The sequence below is a fragment of the Macaca nemestrina genome, chromosome 15 (assembly GCF_043159975.1).
Source record: "Macaca nemestrina isolate mMacNem1 chromosome 15, mMacNem.hap1, whole genome shotgun sequence".
In the NCBI taxonomy this organism is placed as follows: domain Eukaryota; kingdom Metazoa; phylum Chordata; class Mammalia; order Primates; family Cercopithecidae; genus Macaca; species Macaca nemestrina.
The window spans coordinates 32913208-32933591 of record NC_092139.1 but is presented as its reverse complement, the minus strand read 5'-3'; the positions used below and the strand labels follow the sequence as shown (position 1 = coordinate 32933591).

General features: G+C 48.9%; 1 protein-coding gene across 2 annotated transcripts; it reads right to left on the bottom strand.

The window, feature by feature from the left end:
- Window positions 1-1487: 1487 nt before the first annotated feature.
- On the bottom strand, window positions 1488-8950 carry LOC105496173 (p53 and DNA damage regulated 1). 2 transcript variants are annotated; one of them, XM_011766323.2, is made up of 5 exons: window positions 8768-8948; window positions 6830-6905; window positions 5338-5412; window positions 3010-3090; window positions 1488-2414 (listed from the first exon to the last, which is right to left on the bottom strand). In XM_011766323.2, exons 1-5 carry the CDS (start codon window positions 8852-8854, stop codon window positions 2332-2334), a joined length of 402 nt encoding a protein of 133 aa, XP_011764625.1. In that variant the 5' UTR covers window positions 8855-8948; the 3' UTR covers window positions 1488-2331. The 2 variants fall into 2 exon arrangements, with proteins under 2 accessions (XP_011764625.1, XP_011764626.1); XM_011766324.2 differs by lacking the exon at window positions 1488-2414 and adding an exon at window positions 2421-2792 and having other exon boundaries at window positions 8768-8950.
- Window positions 8951-20384: the final 11434 nt, after the last annotated feature.

Genomic DNA, 20384 nt, shown 5'->3' with positions numbered 1-20384 from the left:
GGGGGATTTACTCCCTCTACCACTCCGCCAGCTTCAGAGTACTTTCTCTGGCTGCAAATGGTGGAATCTGACTGCCTAGGTTAAGCGCAAAGGGAAGACTTTTGGAAGGAAAATACTGGCAAATCCAAGAAGTGAACCCGCTGACTTTAGGAAAGCCAGAAGCCAAGCTACTCTGGACCTTCTGCCTTCAGAGCATGAGGACTTCTCCCATTCATCCTTGTGACTGAGGCAAACACAGACAGGTCCAGGCATGGGCTCCAGGTTCCCTATTTCCAGAAGGAATGCGATTGGCTCTTTTTGGCCCAGCACCCACCCTGCAAGGGAGGAAGGGGCAATTTTCCAATGGTGAAATTGTGAATCAGGCAGTCATACTGGAGAACATCTAGCAAGGTGAATTCTGCAACTCCCTACTTTATTTACATTTAAAAATAAGTAATATATTCATGTGGTTTAAAATCCAAAGTTTACCAATGGGTATAGGGTGACAGCTCCTTCTCTCCCACCTCTGTGCCCCAACCCTGCAGGTGCTGTTCTGAGGGAATGACATTGTATTTGCACACACACATTATTAGCTTATAAGACACCTGCCTTCCCCTTGCTTTTCCCACTTGATGTATCTTGGAGCTTGTTCCTTATTCTTGATTATAGTTGTATGGTATTGCACTATCTGGAGCTACTGATTCCTTTAACTAGTCCCCTGTGGATGGACAGTTTGTTTCCAATTCCACCTGCCTACTTCTTAAGAGTTCACAGGGAAAACACATAGTAATTTCTGCAAAACTCAAGAGGATTCAAAACTGTAGGTCTGGGCCAAGTTTGGCTTGGGTAGGGTAAAACACCTGTGACCCACACTCACGTTTTAAAACAGTTTCTGCATTAGACAAAAATATTTAAAAGACAGGAGATTCAACTTCACAACCCAAATGTCTAGCTTCTCTTGAAAAAACGCTGCTGGGCGCGGTGGCTCAAGCCTGTAATCCCAGCACTTTGGGAGGCCGAGACGGGTGGATCACAAGGTCAGGAGATCGAGACCATCCTGGCTAACATGGTGAAACCCCGTCTCTACTAAAAAATACAAAAAACTAGCCGGGCGAGGTGGCGGGCGCCTGTAGTCCCAGCTACTCGGGAGGCTGAGGCAGGAGAATGGCGTAAATCCGGGAGGCGGAGCTTGCAGTGAGCTGAGATCCGGCCACTGCACTCCAGCCTGGGCGACAGAGTGAGACTCCTTCCAAAAAAAAAAAAAAAAAGAAAGAAAAAACGTTAAGAACTGGCCATGACAGCCTGTGTTTCTATGTAACTATGAGCCAGAGCCAAGAAGCAGGGGGACCAGGAGAGGTGTGCCCTGCCATGCTGCCATTTGTTGTCACCTGCCTATCACAGGTTCATTTCAAGGCAAGAACCATGTTCATAGGTGGTATTCTAAATGGAGCGGCGTGCCCTCACTGAAGGACTAGATGAGGTAAATAAAGACTAGTTGCTGCTATTCATTCATTCAGCTAACATTTATTGAGCCCTTAATGAACACAAGAGTTTTGACTTCATGACAGTTCATACTGGGACCTCAGACCACTGAAGGCAGACAGTAACGAGCAGTGCTGGCCAGGCCCCACTTTCAGGGGGTGGAAGGTCACTCTTGACACATGTCATATATGGTAAGAGGGGCACCCACTCACCCAGGCCGGGTGCAGGACTCTGCAAGGCCCTCCTGAGTAAAGAGCGGCCACAAAGGGCTGCTAGGCAGCACCCACTCTTGGAATCAAGCAGGGAAAAAGCGCAAAAATGGAGCTGGCAGGGAGGTGTGTGCCTGCCCCACAGATGACTGTGGTGAGCCACAAAGCACCAAGATTCTGTTCTTCATTCAGCAACCACCCATGAGCCTCCTGGTTTATTCCAATCCCATGGCACCTGCCTGAAAACCTCTCTCCCTTCTGAGGGGAACCTGGAATGAAACTCCACTCCGCCCCTCCCTCCCTCCCTCCTTGCTTAGGGTCCATGTGAACAGCAGGCCATTGTTGGGAAGTGCCTGTTGCAGTCATTCTTACACCCCCACAGCCACTGCCCCACACACCCACTGATGGCTACCAGGGCCCATCAATAGATCTTGTGTCCACTGAGCCCTGGTGTCCAGGTCCAGCAGCCAGATAGGCTGAAGGTTCCCTCCTGCCATCACAGAGTAGCCAAGCACTACAGACAAAGAGGTTTTCATGGCCAGATTCCTGACGCCTGTCCCCTTACAGGGCAGATCCTGTTCTTACAGATGTCAAGGTTGGAGGGTTCTGGGTCCTTCATGACCCTGGGGGGTTGCTGGTCCCCCATCTTGGTTCTTGAGTCTCATCCTTTTAAGATGACCTTGAGAGCTTTAAGCTCATCCTGGTTGAGGGGGTTCAAGTTAAAACCCTTCAGCTCCGGTTTGCCTAGGAGAGAAGATGATCCATCAGCATGTCAGGCCTCCTGCTGGCTCTGGAACCAGGCCCAGGAAAGGGGCTGACGCTGCACTAATGCTGCCAAACTTGGCCTGGAGGTCTGGCAGGGATGGGCCTCCAATTCTGCAATGCACCAGATGAGGCATCACCACCACTCCTGTGTCACCAAGAACCTACAAAGTCATGACTCTGCTGTCTCAGGTTTTTACAAGACCTGTGACCAATCTAGAGTGCTTGTGTTTATCAAGAATTTCAGCTCTGACCTCAATCACTCACTGAAGCCTTCTGAGTTTCCTCAGTCGGAGCTATCTGATCCCCATGCCATGCCCTGATGTATAACGTGAGATCACCCCAAGCGGTTCCTGGGACCTGGAAAAGAAGCTGTGACAGGACTAGGACTCTATAAATTCCCGTCCATTCTGTCCCTGGGCAGCTACAACCAACCACTGTGCATACCTCCAGGGCCACTCACAGGCTGCCCCGGCCACTGCCCACCTCTGAGGGTTGGGCTTCCCACCCCTGCCCTTCAAAGTCCATGCTGATGATTCTCTCCCCTCCTCGTCTCCAGTCCCTGCTAGGCCAATACCTTGGGCCTCAAAAAGGCGGTTGACCTTCACTTTAAGTTGCTTCCGGAGTTTTTCTATTTCTTTATCCAGATGATCCTGATCTGAAAAAATAAGGGGGGCAAGCAGAGGATAAGATTGTACCAGACAGACTTGACCTCAGGAGTGGAGATGCCAGCCTCTCCCCAGCAAGGGCGTGTAGCTTTCAGGAAGGAAAAGGAGACATCAGAGACCAACTGAGGAAGGATTCAAGGCTAGAAGGGACATGACCTGCTCAGGACCACTCAGAGAGCCCAGGACACAGCAGTCCCGACTTCCATTACACTGGCCTTTTTTGCATTATGCAAAGTACCTTGAGGTGGTCAGTGGACAGAAAAGGCAACATCAGGACTTTAGGCCGCCCTCCCACAATGAAATTATGGAAAACTCCAATGCACAAACAAAGAAGCATCTCTAGATTCAGCCCACCCTAGATGGCTAGAAAATGGATGCCTAAGAAATTTTACAAACCCGAGTCCATCAAGGTGGGGGGGTTTTAGAAAAATATGATTGTGTGAACATGTGACGTAAACAATCAACACGAAAGCCTAATGCTCAGGCTTAACTTAATTAGCCACTGTGAACAGAAAAGGGTCTCCTAGTGTCCTGGACTGCCCCTGAGAAAAGTCAGTGTGATGACAGAGGTGGCTATCAAAGCCTCATTGACCAATCAACTGAAGTCACCCAGCCAATTCTACCTGCTCACGAGTGACATTCTGGCTAGTCTGTCTCCCCACAGACTCACTCTTTCTGACGGGGAGAAACCCTGAATGGCCAAGTCTTATAGCCTGGTTCTATTTCTCATTGTGAATGAGTAACCCCAGTGTCCATGAGCTTGTTTAGCCTGTGTTGATCCCCAAGAAACCTGATGATGTCTCAGAACCCCTCTAGGTACGGTGACAAGACCACATTTGGGGACCAAAAGAGCCAACAAGATCCTCAACCCAGGCAAGGGACCCCTCTGAAAGCTTAGTCTACAGCCCACCACCAAGTGCAGTTTAATTTTATAACCATATTATTACTGTATTTTTTCAACACAACAGTTGGAAACTTCTCCATGCTGGATATAGCTTTCTCTGTTAGTAGTTTTATGTAATTGGCCGGGAGCAGTGGCTCACGCCTGTAATCCCAGCACTTCAGGAGGCCAAGGCGGGTGGATCACCTGAGGTCAGGAGTTCTAAGACCAGCCTGGCCAACATAGTGAAACCCTGTCTTTACTAAAACAACACAAAAATTAGCCAGGCATAAAGGCATGCACCTATAATTCCAGCTAATCAGGAAGCTGAGGCAGGAGAATTGCTTGAACCTGGGTGGCAATGTTGCAGTGAGCCGAGATAGCGCCATTGCACTCCAGCCTGGGTGACAGAGCAAGACTCTGTCTCAAGGAAAAAAAAAAAAAAGAAGTTTTATTTCATGAGGTGTGAAGACACCCTATCTTCAGGGACTGAGTCAACCTGGCTTGTCCTTTTGGCCATTTTCAAGGTTATGGAAGAAAAAATATGTGTAGCCTGTTCTTTTTCTAGCCAATAATCCATTTGTAGCCTGACTTGCTTTAAGATGCTTTTCCAAAGAGCTTCCAGATTATGGCTGTGGAAACTGAGTACGCTGAGTGCCCAAGCTATGGCAGACCCTAGACGTTTACTCTCCCCAAACCTCCATATTCAACCCAGTCTCTATTGCAGGGCATGTGAAAAAGAAAAGCTCACTCTCCCGGGCTCTCTTGCAGCTATGGGTAACCATGTGACTTAGTCTGGCCAATGAGATGTTGGCAGGAAGTCCCTGAGGAGATGGCCTCACTTCCAAAATAGAAGGCAAAGCTCTATGTGGCAAAAGCCTTCTGTCTTTCCTCCAGCCTGGCATAAGGACATGAGGACATGAGGCCTGCAATGATGAAACAACAACCAGGAGAATATGCTAAGGTGCCACTGCTGGGCAGCTATGCCAGGCCTGGACTACACACCTCTGGACAATTTCTTATGCAAGAGTAAAAGAAGCATATTTCCTTAAGCCTCAATTTGTTTGGTTTTGTTAGTTGCAGCCCAACTGATTCCTCACTAGTAAGAAAGCACTATGCTAGGCACACATAGTGTTTTACCTCAACTTCACAGCTGTGCTACATAGACACATTCCCCTCTTAGAAATGAGGAAATAACCCACAGTGGCAGAAGTGGAATTGAAACCCACAGCAGTCTGAACCCTGTGACAGAGCTGCCTCTCCTCCAGCTGCCTGAAGCCTGACTCCCTGTTCTGGGTTAAGACCAAAGCTGGTGGAAGAGGCAGCACATCCCTGACCCATCCCCAGGAGGCCTTACCTTTTTCAATCATTTCCTTTGTCTCAGGGTGAGGCATCTTGATAAACATGTTCCCAAAGCAAACCATCACATCTTCTGAAAGAGCAAATGGTAATTCCTTCAACAATTTTTTTTTGAGTACCTATTATCTGCCAGGCATTATTTTAGATACAACACAGCAGAACAAGACAAAGTTCCTGCCCTCTTGGAGCTTATGTTATAGTGGAAGAGAGAGAATAAACAAAGATAGGATTTTTCACACCTCGATTAAAAGTTGTAGAGAAAAATAAAGCAGGCTAAGATGGCTAGGCAATGCCAGAGGAGGACCTTGTTACTCATACCAGGTAGTCCGAGAAGGCCTTACTGATTATATGATATCTACATAGAGACCCAAGGAAAGTGAGAGTGGGAGCACTGCAGACATCTGGGGAAAGAGTGAGCCAAACAGAGGAAACAGGAACAGCAAAGATCCGTAGTGTGCTTGGGGTGTTCAGAACAGCAAGGGACCAGGCGCAGTGGCTCACGCCTGTAATCCCAGCACTTTAGGAGGCCAAGGCAGGTGGATCACTTGAGGCCAGGAGCTCGAGACCGGCCTGGCCAACATGGCGAAACCCTGTATCTATTAAAAATACAAAAATTAGCTGGGCGTGGTGGTGCATGCCTGTAATCTCAGCTACTCAGGAGGCTGAGGCACGAGAATCACTTGAACCTGGGAGACAGAGGTTGCAGTGAGCCGAGAACACGCCACTGCACTCCAGCCTGGGTGACAGAGCAAGGCTCTGTTTCCATATACATAAATAAAGTAACAGCAAGGAGACCAGTGTGGATGGAGTCATGGGGGGCGGGGCAGGGGCAGAGATGATATTGGCACACTCATGGATTCATGGGGGCTGGATTACTCAGTCTTGCAGGACCTCTGGATTTTACTCAGATGAGATGAGAAGCAACTGGAAGATTCTCCACATTCTAGTGCACTTTCAACAAAATGTAAACTTCCTCCCTTATCCCCCAAGACCTTTCATTATGGCCTGGTCTCTGCCCCTCTCTCCAGCCATACTTACTCCCCATCTGCTTCCTCTGCCACAGCCACTCGGCCTCATCTAAAGGGTTCCCATTCTTCCAGATATATATTCTCAACACCCACCCCAAGTCCAATTCCATCTTTGGCTTTCTTACAACTTTCAATTACACATTTTACGTTGTTTTCCTCATCTGTAAAGCACAAGGGCAGGAACCATCAGTTTCAGACATCCCCAACACTCTCTCAGTGTCTGCCATTGTTGCTAAGCCAGGAGCTAACAACCAGTCACTGAAGTGAGCAGGCAAAATCCTGAACCACAGTTTGTGCCAGAACTGCAAAATTTGCTCCCCCATCTCCTCAGACTGTTTCAATTTCCCACAAGGCTGTTATACAGCTGTGACCTCCTGCCTGATCTCTATCAGGGACAAGGTAAAGGCCTTAAAGGAAAATGGAACAGGCCTCCAGGGCTGCACTGAGAAAATTTCAACTTACCAGAGAGGCTGAGATCCTTCTGCAGGGCCCTCAGGCCCTCTCGATTCTGATTCCTTTTAGTGTCCAGGTCCACAATCTGAAAACCACAGGGACAGGAGGGAACTCAGCTATCTCTTGCCCCAAGCTGTCACCTCTTGACAGACAACAGCTGCAGAGACAATGAATTATTCCTGGTTACATCCAATGTCCTGCCTAAAATGGATTGATGTGTGAATGTATTTCTTCTCACTCAGCTTCCTGGTCTGAAAGACAATGCTGTGTGCAGCTGCCCTCTGCCCAGAGAAGATGCTGGGAAAACATTTGCTGACTAAACGGGAAATTCTGCATTATCCACTCGAACTTTAGGGCATGTCAGAATCACCGGGGGAGTGGAAACCCTTCCCCTACACACTGTGATTAAGCAGGCCTAATGTTTATTTTTGGACAAACTTCTCCAGCTGATTCTGAACTAGTAATATGAGAAACCCAACAGTACTAGATTGGAACAGCAGGATTGGGGGCACTGAGACAGTGGTAACAACACAATAGCTACTAAGGAAGTGAAGCAGTAGTACAGTATACTGCACGAGAGTGCTGGTTCTGGAGCTGGAATACCCAAGTTCGAATCCTGCTGTCTGCCTCAAGCTGTGTAATTTCACCTTCCTATTTACTTCTCCTCAAAATGGAGCTACAAACAGTACCTACCTCACAGGTTATTGAGCCAGCAATTAAATGACTTAACACAGTACCTGGCACATAGTAAGTAGCTGATAAACTTTATTTATTTATTTATTTTTACTTTTTTTTTTTTTTTTTTTGAGACGGAGTCTCGCTCTTTTGTCCAGGCTGGAGTGCAGTGGCGCAATCTCGGCTCACTGCAAGCTCCGCCTCCCGGGTTCATGCCATTCTCCTGTCTCAGCCTCCCGGGTAGCTGGGACTACAGGCGCCCACCACCACGTCCGGCTAATTTTTTGTATTGTTAGTACAGACAGGGTTTCACCGTGTTAGCCAGGATGGTCCTGATCTCCTGACTTCATGATCCGCCTGTCTCAGCCTTTCAAAGTGCTGGGATTACAGGCGTGAGCCACCGCGCCAGGCCTGCTGATAAACTTTAAGTGCTCTTATTATTCTCATCCAGCATACCCTGATCCAGTATTTAATTTGACAGATTCTTGCCCAAGTTTTCCCCTTCTCAGTAAATACCTGACCCTTCTACCTGGAGATGAGAGGGAGTCACGACTCCCGTGGCTCCCTCACCCATTTACACAGCCACTATCACGGCCTACTGAGTCTGTCTCCAAAATACATTTCTGACCCCTTCACTTCTCTCCACCACCACTACCTAGTCCAAATCCATCTCTGGTCTGAACCATAGCAATGGCCCCTCACCCGTCTCCCTGCCTTCACCCTTGCCCGCCTATATTCTGTATTCCACACAGCAGCCGGGGGATCCTTTTAAAACCTAAATCCAATTACGTCACCCTCCTTCCCCAAGGAACTCCCTTCTAAAGCTTGGCACTTAAATTAGAGCCTGACCCAAACCCCCTACAAGGCACCCCATAAACAGGGCGCCACCTTCCCCCAGGTCCCCACCCCCTCCCAGTCACAAGGCCCCCTCAGGCCTCTTTTCGGTTCTAGCTCTCCCCGAGGGCCTTTACAGGGCGGTGCCCCCAGATCAACCATGGGGCCGGGAAGTGCATTTTGAAACAGGTGCTCAGGAAACCGCCCAGAGCATGATGGGTCGAGATCCAGAGAGCATGGCAAGGGGCAGAGAAAAGATGAAGAGTGAGGAATGACCAGCACAGCGCAGGCGCTCGCTTAGTAGCGGCCGAATATTTATTGGCCCACGTCTGTCGCCTCGGAGCCGTTAACCGCCTGTCCGGGTCAACTCTCCGCGACCCCGCGGGCTTTCCGACGGCGCCGGCCGCCAGGCCCCAGCGCCGCGGACGGGCCTCTCACCTGCCGCTTGTCCGCCAGCACCTCCTCGGCGAGCTCCTCCACCTCTACCAGGTACCGCAGCACTCGCTCCGCCTCGGGCGATAGCATACCGCCCACCAACTCCTCCTGCGGCTGTCGTGCGACCCCGGGGGTCTCCGTTTCGACTCCCGCTGCGCATGCGCCGCTCTCAAGGGGCTTCCGGCGCGCCTGCGCAGTTAAAAGAACGGTGGTGCGCAGGCTCCAACGCTCGTGCGCCAGCCGGCTGTGAGAGGCGGGGCCTAGCTTTGGGGGCGTGGCTGGAGCGCCCTCTGCAGGCTCAGAGAGTTCAGTCCGTGGGTTGTCTCTGAACCCCTCGGTTCACACTTCTTGAGCGCTTACTATGTGCCAACCAGTTTTAGGTGCTTAGGATGCAGCAGTGAGCACAACAAAATCCTTGCCTTCATGGAACTTCATTCCAGTGGGAAACACCGACAATTAATGGCAGGTAGTGATCAGGACCTGGGAAATATGATTCTTCCCCTGGCTAAGAAACACCAAGAAGGCCCATGTGGCAGTGTGACTTATGTTTAATCTCTGACACTTTCAGTTTCTAATTTATAAAAAGGGGATGAATAAAAATCCGCCTCAGTGTTTCTCCACAGAATCGGAAGGAAGTAGGAATCGGCTGGGCGCAGTGGCTCATGCCTGTAATCCCACTTTGGAAGGCCAAAGCCCGGGGGGATCACTTGAGCCCAGGAGTTAGAGACCAGCTTGGCCAGCACAGTAAAACCTCCGTTTCCACTAAAAATAAAAAATAAAATTAAAAAAAATTAGCTGGGTGCGGTGGGGCGCGCCTGTTGGTCCCAGCTACTCAGGAGGCTGAGGTGGGAGGAGCACCTGCACCTGGGGAGTGGAGGCTGCAGTGAGCTCTGATGGCACCACTGCACTCCAGCAGTAATCACTTTATCACTTTTAATTCCATTTAACCAGAGTTCACTTGAGCCCCTGTGTTGGACCCAATGCCCAAAGTAACTGGCCTATACATAAGGAACAGACTTGAAAACTATGGGCAGTAAGCAATGAAATGGTAGCTCAGAAAAGCAAACGGGTGTGGGTTGTAGGATTGGTAGGACTTCCCAGAGGAGGCAGGAAGATGGAAAATGGTTACCATCAGAACCAGAGAGTTCCCACGAGGTCTTCATGCCCAAACTCCTCATTGGATAGCTGGAAAAAAAACAGAACTCAGAGAGAGGTAAGGCTTTGAAAAGAAGGTGAGGGGTGAGCCATGTGGATGCCTAGGAGAAGAGTGTTCCAGGCAGAGGGAACAGCCAGTGTATGTGGAACAGAATGGGCAGGGGGAAGCAGGCAGGAGGTCAGAGGGGAAGGAGGCATTGAGCCCACAGGGCTGTAAAAGGCGCTGGGAAAGGACTTTGAAAGTCTAAAGAGCAGAACTGGTATTATCACTCTGATCTTTTGCCTCTCTGACTCCAGCTTCTTCTTCTCTCCTTTTGACCTCTTGTAACCCTTCACACCCCTTGCCTTACTTGAGTGTCAAAGCAACCTTTGTATGGATGGGATTATTACTGCCCCATTTCACAGCTGCAGACTGAGGCCATGAGAAAGGCAGTGCCTCATCACACAGCAAGCCAGGAGTGCCTGGTGTCCATGCCATTTCTGGACCCTGAAAAAACCCTCCCCAAAAATTGTGGCCCCAGAAGCCCCAGCAGCACCTCTGTGTTGCCTAGCCTTTGGCTGCCTTCAACTACCAGAGGCAGAGCTAATTTTTCCTTCAGCCACCTGGTGTGGGGAAGGAGGGAGATTCATTAAGGATTCCTCACTGAGGGTGAATTTGTCGCCAAACCCAGGATGTTTTGTATAAACACCTTCTGGTTCAAAAATGCAGACACAGGCCCTGAGAAGGAAAGGGGGATGTTTGCCAAAGCAGAAATGGGGCTCACCAGGCGTCCCTCGGCCTGGACCCCAGAACTGCGTCTCCTCTACCTCAGGACCCACAGAGGGCTGGACCACGTTGACCCTTGACCCCTACCAGATGGGCCTGGATGGGGAGAGGCTGAGAGAGGCTCCCAGATTAGCAGCTTCTTGGTGGTGACTGGCCGTTAGAGGCCACCCCTGGCCACTGGAAATGTTGGGGTGGGGAATCATAGTCATTTCCAAGACTTTGAAATGGTCAGACTCAGAAAGACTCTCGGAGAGCATTTCAGTTTCAGAACCATTTATTTCACAATTATTTATTGACTTCCCAGGCCCTGTGATAGGGATTCTGCCATGAGCAAAACTGGACATGGTCCCTGCCCTCAGGAATCTCCCAGTCTGGTGAGAGAAACAAACAATCAACATACAAACAAGTAAATATATGTCAGGTGGTAAAAAGTGCTACCAGAAAAATAGCAGCCTGATGTGGGGGCTCACACTTGTAATCCCAACACATTGGGAGGCCAAAGTGGAGCATCACTTGAAACCAGGAGTTCGAGACCAGCCTGGGCAACATAGCAAGACCCCCATCTCTACCAAAAAGATAAAAATTAAAAATTTAGCCAGATGTAGTGGTGTGCGGCTGTTGTCTCAGCTACTCAGGAGGCTGAGGTGGGAGGATCACTTGAGCACAGGAGTTCAAAGCTGCAGTGAGCTACAATCGTGCCACTGTACCCTAGCCTGGGTGACAGAGTGAGACCTTTTCTCTAAAAAAGAAAAGAAAAGAAAAGGAAAGAGAAAGAAAGAAAGAAAGAAAGAAAGAAAGAAAGAAAGAAAGAAAGAAAGAAAGAAAGAAAGAAAAAGAAAGAAAGAAAGAAAAGAAACAAAGAAAGGAAGGAAGGAAAGGGAAAGAAAGGAGGGAGAAAGAGGGAGGGAAGGAAGGAAGAAAGGAAGGAGAGAAAGAAAAGAAAAGATAGCACAGGACAAGGTGGAGAGGGAATAATGGAGGGGCCATTTGAGATAAGATGGTCAGAGAGGGTGTCTCTGAGGAGATGGCATTTGAGCAGAAGTGTGGAGGAGATGAGGGGGTGAGCCTTGTGGATATCTAGGGGAAGAGCGTTCCAGGCAGAGGGAACAGCCAGTGTAATATTTGAATAGAATTAGTGAGGGAGGGAGGGTAGGACAGAGAGGAGAAGGAGACATTGAGCACACAGGGCTGTAGAAGGCGGTGGCAGAGCCCCACCCAAAATCCACTAGGGCCTCCCCAGAGGTCATCTGCAGACACTGCTGCATATGCCTATGGCTTCCTGCTTCCTCTGCTCATGGATGCAGGTTGAGAGGGGAATGTAGTGAATTAATATCCACGAGTGTGAACTCCTACCGAGAAAAGAGAGGCGTTAGTGACTGCATACTCTAGCTTCTTTGCCCCTCTGTGGGAGACCCAAGAGGAGGCTGCTATAATCATCCAGGCAGGAGAGGGTGGCCACTGCACCAAGAGACAGCAGTGGGGTTGGTGACCAGTGGTGGGATTCTCAGGGCCTTTGCACATACTCCCCCATCGGTCTAGATTAATTTTCTCCCATGCCTTTATTCATGTGTAACTATTCCATAGCCCCCACTGCTCAGCTTGGGGTTACCTCCTCCTGAGGGTCGAGTCCTCTCTGGGCCCCCACAGTTTCTTGGACTTCCCTCATCTCTGCACTTCCCATACCACCTTTGTTCTCTAAACACCTCGCTTTGTAGTCGTGAGCTCCCCAGGGCAGAGACCTTGTCTGTCTTGTTCATTGGAAAAGTGTCCCCCTCTCTGGGTCTTCGACTACCTCCCTGCTGCTGCTCACACAAGCCAGGCATGGTCCTGCCTCAGGGTCTTTCATTGGCTGCTGCCTCCGCCTGCACTTTTCCCTGATGTCTACATGGTTCCTTCCCTCACCTCCTACTAGTCTTTTCGTTTTCTTTTCCTTTTTTTTTTTTTTTTTGAGATGGAGTCTCACTCTGTTACCCAGGCTGGAGTGCAGTGGCACAGTCTCTGCTCACTTCAACCTCTACCTCCTGGGTTCAAGTGATTCTCCTGCCTCAGCCTCCCAAATAGCTGGGATTACAGGTGTGTGCCACCATGCTCAGCTAATTTTTGTATTTTTTTAGTAAAGACAGGGGTCTCACCATGTTGGCCAGGCTGGTCTCAAACTCCTGACCTCAGGTGATTTGCTTACCTCGGCCTCCCGAAGTGCTGAGATTACAGGCATGAGCCACGGCGCCTGGCCCAGTCTTTTCTTAAATGACACCTTCTCAGTGGAGCCTGCCCTGACCACCATGTTTAAAATGCAACTTCCGCCCCTCCTGCTACTCCTGATCAACTTCCTCTGCTCTAGTTTTTCTTTTTCTTTCTTTTCATCATAACTTTTGTCACCTCCCAGCTTGCCATATAATTTACTTATGGTTGTTGTTAGTCTCCCTCTGCTAGAAGAGAGGCTCCTTGAGGGCAGGAATCTTTCATTCATTTCTTCACTGATGTCTCCCAAATGTCTAGAACAGTGCCTGGCTCCCACAGTAGGTGCTTGATAAACAATTTTGAATGAATGAATAAATGAATGAATGAATGAATGAGGAGAAGAGTCAGAATTCTACTTAAGGCAGATTCTCTCTGAGGCCAGACTCTTAAAGGTGAGGCCTGGGATCGTGCCTTATCCACTAACGTAAGGGGACTGGTTTGTTCTCAGATCCTGAGAAGCTGCTGGAAGGTGCTGAGCAGGCACAGATATGATTGGGTTTACCTTGTGAAAGCCCCACGTGGCTCTGGTGATAGGATGGGTGAAGAGGGGCAAGTGCAGCGTATTCCTCTGAGATATGTGTATATGTGTTGAGGGGGTGGGAGGGTGAAAATGGGGGCTTGGGGAAGTGACAGGGCTGGAGCTGCACTAAGAGAGCAGTGAGAGGAATCCTTTTAATGTCCAGATTCTCCAAGCAGCCTGGGTGGCTGCCCTACCAGCTCTGGCTGGGCCTCCCAGCTGCTGACAACATGCTCCTGTCCTGCAGATGGGCTGTGTGCTCACTTGGGTGGTCCTCAGCTCCTCCCTCCACTTCCTTTGCACCCCTATGGGCTTGGCTAGGGTAGAAGAGATGCTTCCACCCTGTCTCCTCCCCGACCCGGAGAATAATCCCTTACATTCATGTGATTCTCTTTGCGCCCTCACTTCATCCTCCCACATCCCTGGGTAACACAAAAATCTGAATCCCATTGGGCAGATGAGGACATTGAGGTCAGGAAAGGGGATGGGACCCTCCCAAGGTCATGCAGCCAGATGGGGACACCAGGTGGGGACATGTCTCCCAGCTCCCCACGCCTCCATTTTCACCAGGCAACAGATGGCCCATGGCTTGACTTGAAAAATCTTAAGTGATCCCAAAGAGAGTGCAAGCCCAGAACATTCCAGCCCTCCTTGAGCTGGTTTTTACTACTACCTTTTAATACCAAATTCATTCATTTTAATTTCTATAAATGGATTCTTCTTATGGAAACTAAAAACATTACAGAGAAGACTAAACTCTTCTTTACCCTCCTCCCGCTCTTCTCAGTTCCCTCTAGTATCCCAGTTTGGGTGTGTCTTTTCAGAACTGTGATATGCATTTAAAGACATAGCTGTGAACCTGGAGAAAACCCACAGGACTATTGTGAGATGGTAGGACAGGAAGGCAGGTGGAGGGCATCGCACACAAACCTAGTGCTTTGCAGCATTGCTCTTGGACAGCTTTGATTGACATTTAGATCTCTTTTCTATTTTCTAATAGCTGCAAAATATTCTATAGTGAGGCCAGCGCAGTGGCTCACGCCTATAATCCCAGCATTTTGGGAGGACAACGGGGGCATATCACTTGAGCTCAGAAATTTGAAACCAGCCTGGGCAACATGGAAAAACCCTATCTCTACAAAAAATACAAAAAGTAGCCAGGCATGGTGATGCACACCTGTAGTCCCATCTACTCAGGAGGCTGAGGCGGAGGTTGCAGTGAACCAAGATCGCACCACTGCACTCAAACCTGGACAACAGAGCAAGACCCTGCCTCAAATATATAAATATAAATTCTGTAGCGTGTGTGTGTATATATATATATGTGTGTGTGTGTGTATATGTGTGTGTGTGTATATATTCTGTAGTATATTAGCCATATAGTCTGTTTGCTTATCTCATTTTCTACATTAAAATTTACATTTCATTTTCATGCACTGAAGTACAGTGGGTTGAGTTAATCCTGCCTCTCAGTTATTAGCACGTGGTCATGATTTAGTCTGCAAGGACCCTTTCTTGTTTATATTATTTTCTCCCACCTCCACTCACTTTTGACCTCACTGAAACCCTCTCTACTGTGTTTGATATGTCCTTAAATACTCAGAATTTCTTGCAAAATGCATCATGTTTTTTTATGTGTTTCTGTTTCAAAACTTCTTAGTGGAACCGGGTGTAGTGGCTCATGCCTGTAATCCCAGCACTTTGGGAGGCCAAGGTGGGTGGATCACCTGAGGTAAGGAATTAGAGACCAGCCTGGCCAACATGGCAAAACCCGTCTCTACTGAAAATACAAAAATTAGCCTGGTGTGGTGGCACATGTCTGTAATCCCAGCTACTTGGGAGGCTGAGGCAGAATCGCTTGAACCCAGGAGACAGAGGTTGCAGTGAGCTGAGATCGTGCTACTGCACTCCAGCCTGGGCGACAGAGCGAGACTCCATCTCAAAACAAAAATAAATAAATAAATACCAAACCATATACCCAGTTTATTAGTATCGGCTAAAACTGGGCATACCTAACAATTCCACTCCTATCATTGTGTGTAATTCCACACAATAGAAACACATACCTATGGGCTGGGCGCGGTGGCTCAAGCCTGTAATCCCAGCACTTTGGGAGGCCGAGACGGGTGGATCACAAGGTCAGGAGATCGAGACCATCCTGGCTAACCCGGTGAAACCCCGTCTCTACTAAAAATACAAAAAAATTAGCTGGGCGTGGTGGGGGCGCCTGTAGTCCCAGCTACTCCGGAGGCTGAGGCAGGAGAATGGCGTGAACCCGGGAGGCAGAGCTTGCAGTGAGCTGAGATCCGGCCACTGCACTCCAGCCCGGGCGACAGAGAGAGGCTCCGTCTCAAAAAAAAAAAAAAAAAAAAAAAAAAAAAACAAAGAAACACATACCTACATGTACCCAAAGACACACACAGAGATGTTCTCAGCTCACTGCAGCTTCTGCCTCCTGGGTTCAAGCGATTCTTGTGCCTCAGCCTCCAAAGTAGCTGGGACTACAGGTGTGCACCACTACACCCGGCTAATTTTTGTATTTTTTGCAGAGACGAGGTTTCATCAGGTTGGCCAGGCTGGTCTTGAACTCCTGGCCTCAAGTGATCCTCCCACCCCGGCCTCCCAAAGTGTTGGGATTACAGCCATGAGCCACCGTGCCTGGCCCAGGGCATGTGTTTTGAATCCACATAAATGTTATTGAGTTGTAAGTTATGTTCCTTTCCTCTCTCTCTTTTTTTTTTTGCCTCTCCCAATGTTTCTCAGATCTCTTCATGCACTGTAGCACTCTAGGTACCTCTAGCTCCTTACTCCTCTAGCTCCAGAGAACTGCAGAGCTGCCTCTACCTCATTTCACTTGTCCACTCTCTTGATTATGGACACCTGAGTTGCTTTCTGCCCCTATCAACACACACAGCGCCACACTGGACATCCTATGTGGTATTGCCTTGTCATAGGGCACACACACACTTCTTCTTCCTTTTTTTCTTTCTTTTTCTTTCTTTTTTTTTTTTTTTGAGACAGAGTCTCACTCTGTTGCCCAGGCTGAGTGCAGTAGCCTGATCATAGCCTGCTGCAGCCTCGAACTCCCGGGCTCAAGTGATCCTCCTGCCTCAGCCTCCCAAGTAGCCAGGGTTACAAGCACGCACCCCACCATACCCGGCTAATTTTTAAAAATTTTTAATAGAGACAAGGTTTACCATGTTTCCCAGGCTGGTCCCAAACTCCTGAGCTCAAGCGATCCTCCCACCTTGGCCTCCTAAAGTGCTGGGATCACAGGCGTGAGCCAGCATGCCCAGCCTTCTTTTTCCTAAATGCTGCCACATTTCTCTCCCGGATGGCTTCCTCATTTTCACTCCTACTGGTGAGGCACATTCTCACCAACTTTGGGCATTTCCACCTCTCCATGGCCCGCCAGTGTGGTGGCTGTAAGTAACGTATTTACTCAGCCAGTCTCTTGTGGATAGACATTTAAATTGTTTCCACATTTGCAGATGATACAAACTGCTGCAATCATCCTTCAGGGACATGCTTCCTTGTACTTTTCTCTGAGTTCAATTTCTTTTCTGCCTCATCTTCCTCCACTCTTCTTGAACACCAGTTCCTAAACACATCCTAACTTTCCCAGATCTTTCCCTGTGCTCAGGCCGTGCCCTTTGCCAGGAATGTCTTTTGCTGAGTGTTTATTCTTCCCTTAAGGACCCTCCTCCTAGAAGGCCCTGCCCCACCCCTGCCACCAAGAGGGTTGCTCTCCTTCAGCTCTCTCAGAGGGACTTTCATTCCCTTTTCTCCTGGCATCAGACACTTTCCTGTTTTGGACAAGACCAGGTATTTGTTATTGTTCATGGTTTTGGCTTTCTCACCAGCCCAAGAGTCCATTGAGGCCAGGGGTTCCATTGGCTTCCTTGAAGGTGCTCAGGACCCTCAGATGGGGCTCAGGAGAGGTCTGTTGAATGACTGAGGCCATGACCTAATTATGGGAATGAAGGGTCCACTCTCCCTTTCTCTCTCTCCCTCTTCTTCTCCCCTCCTGCCTCTCACCCCTACCCCTTAACCAACTAGAACCTTTCAGGAGCAGCTCATTCCACTGGAAAGAGGATGGAACATTCAGTCAAGACTCCCCCTCTCTTGGCTGGGCACAGGCAGGTCCACCCATTTGGAAAGTTGATGTGGGCCTCACTTATTCCCTCAGGTCAATGGCTATTGAGTACCCGTACTCGGCCAGGCCCTGGGATCCAGTGGTACATAGGACAGGCCAAGTCCTGGGCCTGACAGGCTTTCAGCCATGGGGACAAGATTGACACCATGCATGCACCCTCCTAATTGTGATAATGCTTGAATAAAAAGCTCAGAGTCCAGTGAAATTATATAGAGGGCGGTCCTGGACTGGAGGTGGAGGAGGCTTTCTTGAGAAAGTGACATTTAAGCTGAGATTCAAGGATGAGTAGAAATAAACTAAGCAAATGGAGAGGCTATGGGTGGTGGGGGGTTGGGACAGGGGTGGAGAAAGTGCTTCTGCCAGAGGGAACTGCAAGTGCAAAGGCACTGTGACAGGAGGGAGCCAGAGGAAGACCAGTGTGTCTGGAGTCCAAGGAGAAGGGGAAGAGAGGCTGTAAGGATAGACAGAAAGCCCTGGTCAGCAAAGTAAAGCTGGAAAATGGACTCATTCACTCAATAAATAATTACTGGATGCCCACTATTAGCCAGAAGCTGTGCTATAGCAGTGAACATGACAGACAAAGTCCCTGTTTCCACAGAGCTCCCTGGGGGCAGAGAAAGAATAGCTAACCTTTATAGAGGCCCTACTATGTGCCAGGAACTGTGCTGAGCACTTTGCATGCACTATTTCATTTCATCCTCACCACCACTCTATGAAGCAGGATACCCATTTTATTGAAGAGGAAACTGAGCAAGGTGAAGTGATTTACCCACCTGTAAGGAGTCTTGAGGACTTACTGCAGGCCATTTAAAACGGCCTTTTGCAAGCACTCTCACTCAATGCTGGTGTATGCAGGATAAATTGGTACAGCCCCTATAGAGGGCATATATCAAAATTATAAAACACACACGCTGTTCAATCAGCAAGTCTATCACTAGAAATTTATTCTACAGATACCCAAAATGGCATGTCCACAAAGTCATTCACTGAAGTATTGCTGTAAAAGGCTGGAGAAAACCTAGCTGCCCATGATTTGGGGGACTGATGAAGTGAATGGTGGCATGTGCATGCAATGGAATGTTGCCATACTATGAAAGAATGAGGGTCCCTCTATGCACCGATAGGAAGCAGTTTCCAAAAATGCTGTCATGTGGTGAAAACAAAGTATAGGACTATATATAATTAAGCTATCATTTGTTTTAAAATGGTGATGGTAGGTATATAAATAGGAAGATGAGAGAGAGACGAGATAGGCAGAGAGGAAGAGAGGGAGAGAGAGAGACTCAAGAAACTTATAGCATTGATTGCCCACTGGGAAGGGGAGGGTGGCTGGAGGATAGGGTAGGAGAGACACTTTTCAATGTGTCCCCTTTGTGCCTTTGAGTTTTGAACCATGTGAATATACTGACCATTCAGTAAATAAATAAATACAATTATGTTTATTGAAAGGACTTTCTGACTCTATGGGGAAGAAAGAGGCATTGGGATGAAGAAGACCTCTCAGGATTGTTGAGTTGAAGATGTCAGTGATTCCCTTTTTTTCCAAATGAGGAAACTGAGGCCTACAGAGGTGAGGTGACTTGCTCAAGGTCACCTGTGCAGGTAATGGCAGAACCAGGACTGGCTCTTACCTGAATTGTAGCGCTTTGTCCTTTTCTGTCACACTGAGCATCTGCTATATGCCAGGCCCCACTAAGCGCTGAGGATACAGTGGTGAACAAGATAGGCATGACTGCTGCCTTAATGCAACTTACCTTTTAGGCAAGAAACAAATAAATACGTATTATAAAATCAGGTAGTGATCAAGGTTATGAATGAAAAATAAGGCAAGTGAAAGGATAGAGAACATAGGGGAGTGGGAGAAACGATCGAGAAAAATCCCTCTGAAGAGGCAACATTTTAGAAAGGAGAAAGATGGAGCCTTGTGAATACCTGGGAGCACCGCAGGAACAAAAGCCCCATGGAAGGAAGAAGGTTGGCTTGTTAAAGGAGCCAGTGTGGCTGGAACAGAGTGAGCAAGGGAAAGACAGTGGGAGATGAGGTCAGAGAGGGGGCCTGGACAGAGAATATATGCAGGGCTGAGGACTTTGGCTGAAAGTCAGGCAGGAAGCAGTTGGAAGTTCTAAGCAGATGTGGGACCTGATGAAATTTCCCTTTTTAAAAGGCCCCTCTGGCTGAAGGTGGAGACTGAACATGAGGAGAGAAAAGAGGGGCTGCTGGGAACCCAGTGAGGAGGCAGGGGCAGTCCAGTTGTCCTGGAGAAAGGTGACAAGCCTGGGGCAGTGTGGTGGGGAGCACAGGTTGGTGTCCTCATCTGTCCAATAGGGGAGTTGAACAAGATGTTCCTTTAGGGCCTTTGCAGCTTTGGGATTTGGTAATTTGGTGAATGACCTCAGAACATATCAACTAGGTGAGCCAGCCACACTGTTTTTCTTTTCTCACAATCTCCAGGTTTCTCCCCTTGGATTCTGGGTCTGAACAGACCCAGTGATCTGAGGCTCAGATCGGGGACTCCTGCCCACCCCCTCCCTGCCAGCCCGCTCCTGTCCCCACCTCCCAGGGACAGATGGGTGGGCGGCAGGAGCAGCTGGGCCTTGATGCCTGCAGGGCCCTGGGGGAGGGAATTATCTGAGAGTTCATAACCCTGCTCTGCCTTCCAAATCTTGAGTTAAAAGCCCCACATGTCACAGCTCCAAGGGGCGCGGGTTGGAGGGTGGCAAAAGGGGTAGGGCAAGACACTTTTCAGTCCTGTAGCTGCCCATGGGGGACAGTAACCTGGGGTGCT

Bases quoted from the DNA above. Each gene is read 5' to 3' on its own strand.
- LOC105496173 (XM_011766323.2), bottom strand. From the start codon at position 8,854: ATGCTATCGCCCGAGGCGGAGCGAGTGCTGCGGTACCTGGTAGAGGTG. The intron at 5,413-6,829 runs GTAAGTTGAAAT...TTGCTCTTTCAG, and splicing joins GAAGGATCTCAGCCTCTCTG to AAGATGTGATGGTTTGCTTT. The intron at 2,415-3,009 runs GTATTGGCCTAG...CTTCTCTCCTAG, and splicing joins CCGCCTTTTTGAGGCCCAAG to GCAAACCGGAGCTGAAGGGT.